Raw genomic sequence first — 11854 nt, forward strand, 5'->3', positions numbered from 1 at the left:
CTTGATGGCATAATTACCATTTACACATTCAAATTAGCTTATTATCTACATTTTACAGATGAGGAAACACACATACACAAGTGAATTAAACCATTGATTTCAAGGCCATAAGGTAAATAATAAAATTTTAAATGCATAAATTCCCATCTCATTTCCATGTCAAATGCTTAAAATTAGGATTTTAGTTATATTTTAGTTGCAAAGTTTTCAACAGTAGGGTAAGAACTATTATTATAACAATAGACCAAATAACTCCTTGGGAGTCCTTTATTATTGCAAAATACTATGTAAGAAATATGTACATCATAGCAGAAAAATCATGAAAACTATTTTTTTTTAGTCTAACTAGTCACATTCGTAGCAGACTGGGAATAATACAATTTTCTAATTCTAACAGCCTAGCAGATTGCAACAAAAGACTATACCTCCAAAAATCGATTTGATTTTTGCTGTCTGATCCTTATCTTTCACCAAATATGGTGAATTCTCTATCTTACTCATCTAATACTTCCAATCACTTTTTTAGCTTTTCCACAAAATGTCTAGCCCGTAAGTCATTAACCTCTTTGAACAAAAAAATCTCACCTTTGGAAATAAAACCAGTAACAATAGATCACAGTGGCAAGAACATTATTTATATCTTAATAAGGAAATATCTAAAGTGGATTTTCCGGGATCCCTGGGTGGCGCAGCGGTTTGGCGCCTGCCTTTGGCCCAGGGCGCGATCCTGGAGACCCGGGATCGAATCCCATATCAGGCTCCCGGTGCATGGAGCTGCTTCTCCTCCGCCTGTGTCTCTGCCTCTCTCTCTCTCTGTGACTATCATAATAAATAAAAATTTAAAAAACAATAAAGTGGGATTTTCCTTTAACTCTTAGAAATCCTGTCATTCTATACCAAATACACTGAGAATAAAGGAAAATTCAGACTGGGAATAAATAATTTTAATGAAAAATTAGAACATCCTCTTTAATATTTGGCCCTTTTGCTTATAGCCCCCAAGAGTTGTGGGTATCAGGTGCATATTTCTTGTGATAAAGTTCCTCAAAGGAAAGCCATGTAAAAGGCATTTCTTAGAAATTCTGTTAAACAATCCTGCACAAAGACACTTTCAACTTTACTATGTTCACTAGCTTAGTTGTTAGAAAACCAAAGTTGTAAAGAAATAAAAAGCAAAGACCCAAAATGGGAAGTATGTACTCCAGCAAATTATTCTCTAAATAACCTGTAGTTCTAGAATAACAGAATTTTTAAAAAAGATTTAAAAATTGGTCAGCCTACGCTTCTTTTGAATGAATCTGTGTGCTTTTACAACGTGTTTGTTTCTGATTTTAGTGGGCAATAAACTGAAACTGATTCTAATTCTGATCTTTGTGACAGTGACTTTAACAAGATCAAGAGTCTAGAAATTCCTCTTTGCTGTCACTCACTGACAGAAATGTACATAATAGTGCACAGCAGGAGGTACGACCTTGAAAACCACCAAGGAACATAATAGTAAGGTACCATGGAAGTAAAGGAGAAGTATCCAGGGGATAGAACACACAAATAGCAGAGACAGGGGAAAGGAGGCAAAGAACATGGACAGAAAGGATATTATTGATATAGACCATAATTAGGGCAGAAGTTCATCGAAATTATTTATAAGTGAAATTAGATGATTATACATGTCAGATTCAGCAAAGCAATCTAAGGAAAAAGAATTTATGATCTCAACAACAGTATATAGTTGTAATGAAGAATGACATTTAAAAAACATTGCTTTACCTAACAAATACTTCTTAATCAAAAATGTCACCTCAACTTTTCTTGGCTGGATTACAGTACTGGGAAAATATTTAGCAGGGTTTTTTTTAAAGCTTTTTGAAAACATATTTTATTTTATTTATTCATGAAACACAGAGAGGCAGAGACATAGGCAGAGGGAGAAGCAGTCTCTGCGAGGAGAGCCTGATGCGGGACTTGATCCTGGGACCCTGGGATCACTATCTGAGCCAAAGGCAGACACTCAACCACTGAGCCACCCAGGTGCCCCAATATTTAGCAGTTTTGATTTAATTCTTCCTGCAGATGTTAATCAAACATTTAAAGGCACTTTTCAAATTGGGGTATTTGTGGCAGAGCAGGTGCTATTAACAAAGTTTGGGTCCTTCTAAAATGTATCTGTTGAAATCTAATTCCCACGGTGATAGTATTTGCAGGTGGGGCTATGAGAGGTGAGTAGACCATCAAGGTAGGGGCCTCAGGAATGGCATTAGTGCCTTTTTAAAAGATACCCCAAAGAGATTCCTGACCCCTTCCGCCATGTGAGGTTACAGAGAGAAAGCCGTCTATGAATCAGAAAGCAGGTCTATACCTACTGGACACGGAATCTTGGATTTCCCTCTCCAGAACTGTGAAAAATAAATTTGTGCTGGAGGAGGGGCAAGATGGCGGAAGAGCAGGGTCCCCAAGTCACCTGTCCCCAACAAATTACCTAGATAACCTTCAAATCATCCTGAAAATCTACGAATTCAGCCTGAGATTTAAAGAGAGACCAGCTGGAACGCTACAGTGAGAAGAGTTCGCACTTCTATCAAGGTAGGAAGACAGGGGAAAAAGAAATAAAGAAACAAAAGGCCTCCGAGGGGGAGGGGCCCGCGAGGAATTAGAGCAGGACCCAGGAGGGCGGGGATGCCCTCGGGCTGCGGGGACACTAACAGGCACCTGCGCCCCAGGGAGATGCGCTGAGCTCCCTAAGGGCTGCAGCGTGCATGGCGGGACCTGAAGCAGCTCGGAGGGGCTCGGGCAGCGGCTCCGCGGAGGGGGCTGCGGGGCGGGAGCGAATCCAACAGCGCAGGCCCCAGAGCACAGGGCCCAGGACACAGCCCAGGATCCGGCCTCCCCCGGGACAGGCAGAGGCCGGGAGGGCCCAGGACAGCGAGGACGCTCCTGCCCCAAGCTGAGCAGATCAGCGGCCCCGCCCCGGAGCCTCCAGGCCCTGCAGACGGAGAGCCCGGGAGTTACTGCGGGAGCTGACTCCAGGGCTGCAAAGCTGGCCCCGCCACTGCAGCTGTTCCTCCTGGGGCCTCACGGGTGAACACCCCCCACTGAGCCCTGCACCAGGCAGGGGCAGAGCAGCTCCCCCAAGTGCTAACACCTGAAAATCAGCACAGCAGGCCCCTCCCCCCAGAAGACCAGTGAGAGGGACCAGTTCCAGGGGAGGTCAAGGGACTCAAAGTATACAGAATCAGAAGATACTCCCCGTGTTTTTTTGTTTTTGTTTTGGTTTGTGTTTTTTTTTTCTTTCTCCTTGATTTCTGATTGCTTCCCCCACCCCACCCCCCCTTTTTTTCTCTCCTTTCTTTCTTTTTCTTTCTCTTTTCTTTCCTTCTCTCTCTTTTTCTCCTTTTCCCAACACAACTTGTTTTTGGCCACTCTGCACTGAGCAAAATGACTAGAAGAAAAACCTCACCACCAAAAAAAGAATCAGAAACAGCCCTCTCTCCCACAGAGTTACAAAATCTGGATTACAATTCAATGTCAGAAAGCCAATTCAGAAGCACTATTATACAGCTACTGGTGGCTCTAGAAAGAACCATAAAGGACTCAAGAGACTTCATGACTGCAGAATTTAGATCCAATCAGGCAGAAAATAAAAATCAATTAAATGCGATGCAATCCAAGCTAGAAGTCCTAAGGACGAGGCTTAACGAGGTGGAAGAACAAGTGAGTGACATAGAAGACAAGTTGATGGCAAAGAGGGAAACTGAGGAAAAAAGAGACAGGCAATTAAAAGACCATGAGGATAGATTAAGGGAGATAAATGACAGCCTGAGGAAGAAAAACCTACGTTTAATTGGGGTTCCCGAGGGCGCCGAAAGGGACAGAGGGCCAGAATATGTATTTGAACAAATCCTAGCTGAAAACTTTCCGAATCTGGGAAAGGAAACAGGCATTCAGATCCAGGAAATAGAGAGATCCCCCCCTAAAATCAACAAAAACCGTTCAACACCTCGACATTTAATAGTGAAGCTTGCAAATTCCAAAGATAAGGAGAAGATCCTTAAAGCAACAAGAGAAAAAAAGTCCCTGACTTTTATGGGGAGGAATATTAGGGTAACAGCAGACCTCTCCACAGAGACCTGGCAGGCCAGAAAGGGCTGGCAGGATATATTCAGGGTTCTAACTGAGAAGAACATGCAGCCAAGAATACTTTATCCAGCAAGGCTCTCATTCAGAATAGAAGGAGAGATAAAGAGCTTCCAAGACAGGCAGGAACTGAAAGAATATGCGACCTCCAAACCAGCTCTGCAAGAAATTTTAAGGGGGACTCTTAAAATTCCCCTTTAAGAAGAAGTTCAGTGGAACAATCCACAAAAACAAGGACTGAATAGATATCATCATGACACTAAACTCATATCTGTCAATAGTAACTCTGAACGTGAACGGGCTTAATGACCCCATCAAAAGGCGCAGGGTTTCAGACTGGATAAAAAAGCAAGACCCATCTATTTGCTGTCTACAAGAGACTCATATGAGACAGAAGGACACCTACAACCTGAAAATAAAAGGTTGGAGAACCATTTACCATTCAAATGGTCCTCAAAAGAAAGCAGGGGTAGCCATCCTTATATCAGATAAATTAAAATTTACCCCGAAGACTATAGTGAGAGATGAAGAGGGACACTATCTCATACTCAAAGGATCTATCCAACAAGAGGACTTAACAATCCTCAATATATACACCCCGAATGTGGGAGCTGCCAAATATTTAAACCAATTAATAACCAAACTCAAGAAATACTTTGATAATAATACACTTATACTTGGTGACTTCAATCTAGCTCTTTCTACCCTCGATAGGTCTTCTAAGCACAACATCTCCAAAGAAACGAGAGCTTTAAATGATACACTGGACCAGATGGATTTCACAGATATCTACAGAACTTTACATCCAAACTCAACTGAATACACATTCTTCTCAAGTGCACATGGAACTTTCTCCAGAATAGACCACATACTGGGTCACAAATTGGGTCTGAACCGATACCAAAAGATCGGGATAGTCCCCTGTATATTCTCAGACCATAATGCCTTGAAATTAGAACTTAATCACAACAAGAAGTTTGGAAGGACCACAAACACATGGAGGTTAAGGACCATCCTGCTAAAAGATGAAAAGGTCAACCAGGAAATTAAGGAAGAATTAAAAAGATTCATGGAAACTAATGAGAATGAAGATACAACCATTCAAAATCTTTGGGATGCAGCAAAAGCAGTCCTGAGGGGGAAACACATCGCAATAGAAGCATCCATTCAAAAACTGGAAAGAACTCAAATTCAAAAGCTCACCTTACACATAAAGGAACTAGAGAAAAAGCAACAAAAAGACCCCACCCCCAGCAGAAAAAGACAGTTAATTAAAATTCGAGCAGAACTAAATGAAATCGAGACCAAAAGAACTGTGGAACAGATCAACAGAACCAGGAGTTGGCTCTTTGAAAGAATTAATAAGATAGATAAACCATTAGCCAACCTTATTAAAAAGAAGAGAGAGAAGACTCAAATGAATAAAATCATGAATGAGAAAGGAGAGATCACTACCAACACCAAGGAAATACAAACGACTTTAGAAACATATTATGAACAGCTGTACGCCAATAAATTAGGAAATCTAGAAGAAATGGACGCATTCCTGGAAAGCCACAAACTACCAAAACTGGAGAAGGAAGAAATAGAAAACCTGAACAGGCCAATAACCAGGGAGGAAATTGAAGCAGTCATCAAAAACCTCCCAAGACACAAGAGTCCAGGGCCAGATGGCTTCCCAGGGCAATTCTATCAAACGTTTAAAGAAGAAATCATACCTATTCTACTAAAGCTGTTTGGAAAGATAGAAAGAGATGGAGTACTTCCAAATTCGTTCTATGAGGCCAGCATCACCTTAATTCCGAAACCAGACAAAGACCCCACCAAAAAGGAGAATTACAGACCAATATCCCTGATGAACATGGATGCAAAAATTCTCAACAAGATACTAGCCAATAGGATCCAACAACACATTAAGAAAATTATTCACCATGACCAAGTAGGATTTATCCCCGGGACACAAGGCTGGTTCAACACTCGTAAAACCATCAATGTGATTCATCATATCAGCAAGAGAAAAACCAAGAACCATATGATCCTCTCATTAGATGCAGAGAAAGCATTTGACAAAATACAGCATCCATTCCTGATCAAAACCCTTCAGAGTGTTGGGACAGAGGGAACTTTCCTCGACATCTTAAAAGCCATCTACGAAAAGCCCACAGCAAATATCATTCTCAATGGGGAAGCACTTGGAGCCTTTCCCCTAAGATCAGAAACAGGACAGGGATGTCCACTCTCACCACTGCTATTCAACAGAGTACTGGAAGTCCTCGCCTCAGCAATCAGACAACAAAAAGACATTAAAGGTATTCAAATTGGCAAAGAAGAAGTCAAACTCTCCCTCTTCACCAATGACATGATACTCTACATAGAAAACCCAAAAGCCTCCACCCCAAGATTGCTAGAACTCATACAGCAATTTGGTAGCGTGGCAGGATACAAAAATCAATGCCCAGAAATCAATGGCATTTCTATACACTAACAATGAGACTGAAGAAAGAGAAATTAAGGAGTCAATCCCATTTACAATTGCACCCAAAAGCATAAGATACCTAGGAATAAACCTAACCAAAGAGGTGAAGGACCTATACCCTAAAAACTATAGAACACTTCTGAAAGAAATTGAGGAAGACACAAAGAGATGGAAAAATATTCCATGCTCATGGATTGGCAGTATTAATATTGTAAAAATGTCAATGTTACCCAGGGCAATTTACACGTTTAATGCAATCCCTATCAAAATACCATGGACTTTCTTCAGAGAGTTAGAACAAATTATTTTAAGATTTGTGTGGAATCAGAAAAGACCCCGAATAGCCAGGGGAATTTTAAAAAAGAAAACCATAGTTGGGGGCATCACAATGCCAGATTTCAGGTTGTACTACAAAGCTGTGGTCATCAAGACAGTGTGGTACTGGCACAAAAACAGACACATAGATCAATGGAACAGAATAGAGAACCCAGAAGTGGACCCTGAAATGTATGGTCAACTAATATTCGATAAAGGAGGAAAGACCATCCATTGGAAGAAAGACAGTCTCTTCAATAAATGGTGCTGGGAAAATTGGACATCCACATGCAGAAGAATGAAACTGGACCACTCTCTTTCACCATACACAAAGATAAACTCAAAATGGATGAGAGATCTAAATGTGAGACAAGAGTCCATCAAAATCATAGAAGAGAACACAGGCAGCACACTTTTTGAACTTGGCCACAGTAACGTCTTGCAAGATACATCCACAAAGGCAAAGAGAACATTTGAAAAACATGCATTCCTCTGCGACCCTTATTCAAAGCACGTTTAGATCTTTAGTGGTGAGGAAAAGGTTCATTTCCCTCAAAAGAGCTACTGTTTTTGTTCAGAGAAAATACCGGGCCACCATTTGTGCCAGGCATCACTTGCACCAATTCTTGAAATTAAAAAAAGCGGTCATTACAATCCAGTCATCTTACCGAAGGCTGGTGGCAAAGAAGAAGCTGCAGGAGATGCACAGGCTGCGGTTCTCATCCAGGCCACTTACAGAATGCACAGAACATATGTTACATTTCAGACCTGGAAACATGCCTCCATTTTAATTCAGCAACATTACCGAACATACAGGGCTGCAAAATTGCAAAGAGAAATTCTGTTCGACAGAGACCTTCTGCTTTGATCATTCAGGCTGCATATAAGGGAATGAAAGCAAGACAGCTTTTAAGGGAAAAACACAGAGCTGCTATCCTAATACAAAGCACATACAGAATGTATAGGCAGTATCTTTTTTACCAAAAGATCCAGTGGGCTACAAAAGTAATACAAGAAAAATATAGAGCAAATAAAAAGAAAGCTCTTCAACACAGTGCACTCAGGAATGCAGCAGCAGCCTGCACTGAAGCAGATTTCCAGGACATGATCCTAAGGAAACCGATTCAGGAACAGCATCAGGCTGCCACTATTATTCAGAAGCATTTTAAAGCCTCCAAAGTAAGGAAGCATTATCTCCACTTGAGAGCAAATGTAATTTTTGTCCAAAGACGATACAGGCACTAACTGCAGTGCACACCCAGGCAGTCGTGTGTACACAGTCTTCATATAGAAGTTGTAAGGTGTAAGAGGACATGCAGCATAGGCACCTGGCTGCCACACGAATTCAGTCATTCTACCGAATGCACAGAGCCAAACTCGATTATCAAGCAAAGAAAACCGCCGTTGCTGTAATACAGAATTATTTTAGGTCCTATATCCGAGTAAAAGTGGAAAGGGAAAATTTTTTGGCAGTTCAGAAGTCTGTGCGAATTATTCAGGCCGCTTTTAGGGGCATGAAGGTTAGAGAGAGACTGAAAACCCTCTCGGAGGTAAACGTGGTAGCCAGTGCTAAGCAGTCTGCCTTCTGCTTTTGCAGAACCGAAGCTCAGTGTGCAGCTGTTCACGGCTCAGCACTTAGGACTCAGAAGTGGCGTGGAGCTTCCCTGGTCACTTGTTCACAAGAGGCCGAGTACCCCCAGAGAGAGGCTCTAGTAGCGACTCAAAGAGCTTTCTGCGAGATGGTCACAAGGAAATTGGAAACACAGAAGTGTGCTGCCCTGCGCATTCAGTACTTCCTTCAGATGGCCGTGTGTCGGAGAAGGTTTGTCCAGCAGAAAAGAGCTGCGGTGACCCTCCAGCAGTACTTCAGGACGTGGCAAACAAGAAGGCAGTTTTTATTGTACAGGAAGGCAGCAGTCGTCTTACAAAATCACCACCGAGCCTTTTTGTCTACAAAACATCAAAGACAAGTATATTTACAAATTCGGAGCAGCATTATCATGATTCAAGCTAGAACGAGAGGATTTATACAGAAACGGAGGTTTCAGAAAATTAAAGATAGCACCATAAAAATCCAGGCTGTGTGGAGGAGCTATAAATCCAGGAAATATTTACATCAAGTGAAAGCTGCCTGCAAGATTCAAGCCTGGTATAGGTATTGGAAAGCACGTAAAGACTATCTAGCTGTATTAAAAGCTGTTAAAATCATTCAAGGTTGCTTCTACACCAAACGGGAGAGAACACGGTTTCTGAATGTGAGAGCATCAACAATTATCATTCAGAGAAAATGGAGAGCTATACTTTCTGGAAGAATAGCTCGTGAACACTTCTTAATGATGAAAAGACATCAAGCTGCTTGTTTGATCCAAGCGAATTTTAGAAGATACAAAGCAAGGCAGGTCTTTCTCCGGCAGAAGTCTGCTGCTTTGACCATACAGAGATATATACGAGCCAGGAAGGCCGGAAAATGTCAAAGGATAAAATATGTAGAATTAAAAAAATCTACAGTTGTTCTACAAGCACTAGTGCGTGGTTGGTTAGTAAGAAAAAGAATTTCAGAACAAAGAACCAAAATCAGACTTCTTCACTTCACAGCAGCTGCATATTATCACCTGTCTGCTCTTAAAATTCAAAGAGCATATAAACATCACATGTCTATGAAGAATGCTAACAAGCAGATTAATGCAGTCATCTGTATCCAGAGGTGGTTTCGAACAAGATTACAGCAAAAGAGGTTTGCTCAGAAATACCCTAACATCCTCACAAGTCAGCATGAAGTTCCAGAATGTATGAGCCAGCAGAATAGAGCTGCATCGGTAATACAGAAAGCAGTACGCCGTTTCCTCCTCCATAAAAAACAGGAAAAATTTAATAATGCAATCAGTAGAATTCAGGCATTATGGAGAGGATACTCTTGGAGGAAGAAAAATGATTGTACAAAAATTAAAGCTATACGACTAAGTCTTCAACTTGTTAACAGGGAGATTCGAGAAGAAAACAAACTTTACAAAAGAACTGTGCTTGCACTTCATTATCTTTTGACCTAGAATCACCTTTCTGCTATTCTTGAGGCCTTAAAGCACCTAGAGGTAGTTACTAGATTATCTCCACTTTGTTGCGAGAACATGGCCCAGAGTGGAGCAGTTTCTAAAATATTTGTTTTGATCCGAAGTTGTAATCGTAGCATTCCTTGTATGGAAGTCATCAGATATGCTGTACAAGTCTTGCTTAATGTCGCTAAGTATGAGAAAACTACTGCAGCAGTTTCTGATGCAGAAAACTGCATAGATACACTGCTGGACCTTTTGCAAATGTACCGAGAAAAACCTGGTGACAAAGTTGCAGACAAGGGTGGAAGCATTTTTACAAAAACCTACTGTTTGTTAGCTGTTTTATTGAAGACAACGAATAGGGCCTCTAGTGTTCGAAGTAAGTACAAAGTTGTTGACCGTATTTATAGTCTCTACAAGCTTACAGCTCGTAAACATAAAATGAATACTGAAAGAACACTTTATAAACAAAAGATGAATTCTTCTATAAGTACTCCCTTTATTCCAGAAACACCTGTAAGAAACAGAATAGTTTCAAGACTTAAACCAGATTGGGTTTTGAGAAGAGATAACATGGAAGAAATCACAAATCCCCTACAAGCTATTCAAATGGTGATGGACACACTTGGCATTCCTTACTAGTAAATAACATTTTCAGTATGTACCGTAAAAAATACTAAAGCTAATCATGAATGTGTAAAGTGTTTTTGGCTCTCCTTTGTACAGCTTCTAAAATCTGACTCTGTATTAAAATTAAAATATATATATGTAACAATAAAACAATGCAAAAAAAGCAAAAATGAACTATTGGGACTTCATCAAGATAAGAAGCTTTTGCACAGCAAAGGATACAGTCAACAAAACTAAAAGACAACCTACAGAATGGGAGAAGATATTTGCAAATGACGTATCAGATAAAGGGCTAGTTTCCAAAATCTATAAAGAACGTATTAAACTCAACACCAAAGAAACAAACAACCCAATCATAAATTGGGCAAAAGACATGAAGAGAAATCTCACAGAGGAAGACATGGACATGGCCAACATGCACTTGAGAAAATGCTCTGCATCACTTGCCATCAGGGAAATACAAATCAAAACCACAATGAGATACCACCTCACACCAGTGAGAATGGGGAAAATTAACAAGGCAGGAAACAACAAATGTTGGAGACGATGCGGAGAAAAGGGAACCCTCTTAACTGTTGGTGGAAATGTGAACTGGTGCAGCCACTCTGGAAAACTGTGTGGAGGTTCCTCAAAGAGTTAAAAATAGACCTGCCCTACGACCCAGCAATTGCACTGTTGGGGATTTACCCCAAAGATTCAGATGCAATGAAATGCTGGGACACCTGCACCCCGATGTTTCTAGCAGCAGTGTCCACAATAGCCAAACTGTGGAAGGAGCCTCGGTGTCCATCAAAAGATGAATGGATAAAGAAGATGTGGTTTATGTATACAATGGAATATTACTCAGCAATTAGAAACAACAAATACCCACCATTTGCTTCAACGTGGATGGAACTGGAGGGTATTATGCTGAGTGAAATAAGTCAATCGGAGAAGGACAAACAGTGTATGTTCTCATTCATTTGGAGAATATAAATAATAGTGAAAGGGAATATAAAGGAAGGGAAAAGAAATGTTGGGAAATATCAGGAAGGGAGACAGAACATAAAGACTCCTAACTCTGGGAAACGAACTAGGGGTGGTGGAAGGGGGAGGAGGGCGGGGGTGGAGGGGAATGGGTGACAGGCACTGAGGCGGACACTTGACGGGATGAGCACTGGGTGTTTCTCTGTATGTTGGTAAATTGAACACCAATAAAAATTAATTTAAAAAAAAGATAAAAAATAAATTATAAGAAAAAATAAAAACAGAA

General features: G+C 40.8%; 1 protein-coding gene across 1 annotated transcript in view; it reads left to right on the forward strand.

The window, feature by feature from the left end:
* The window catches only part of LOC121495270 (abnormal spindle-like microcephaly-associated protein homolog), a 172989-nt gene extending 162245 nt beyond the window's left edge, over positions 1 to 10744 (forward strand). Inside the window, 4 exon segments of the mRNA XM_041762503.1 lie at positions 7383 to 7624; positions 7627 to 7755; positions 7758 to 8159; positions 8162 to 10744. Of these exon segments, the coding sequence (XP_041618437.1) occupies positions 7383 to 7624; positions 7627 to 7755; positions 7758 to 8159; positions 8162 to 10614 (3226 nt within the window). The 3' untranslated portion in view covers positions 10615 to 10744.
* The last annotated feature ends 1110 nt before the right edge of the window (positions 10745 to 11854 follow it).

The sequence above is a fragment of the Vulpes lagopus genome, chromosome 7 (assembly GCF_018345385.1).
Source record: "Vulpes lagopus strain Blue_001 chromosome 7, ASM1834538v1, whole genome shotgun sequence".
Taxonomy (NCBI): Eukaryota; Metazoa; Chordata; class Mammalia; order Carnivora; family Canidae; genus Vulpes; species Vulpes lagopus.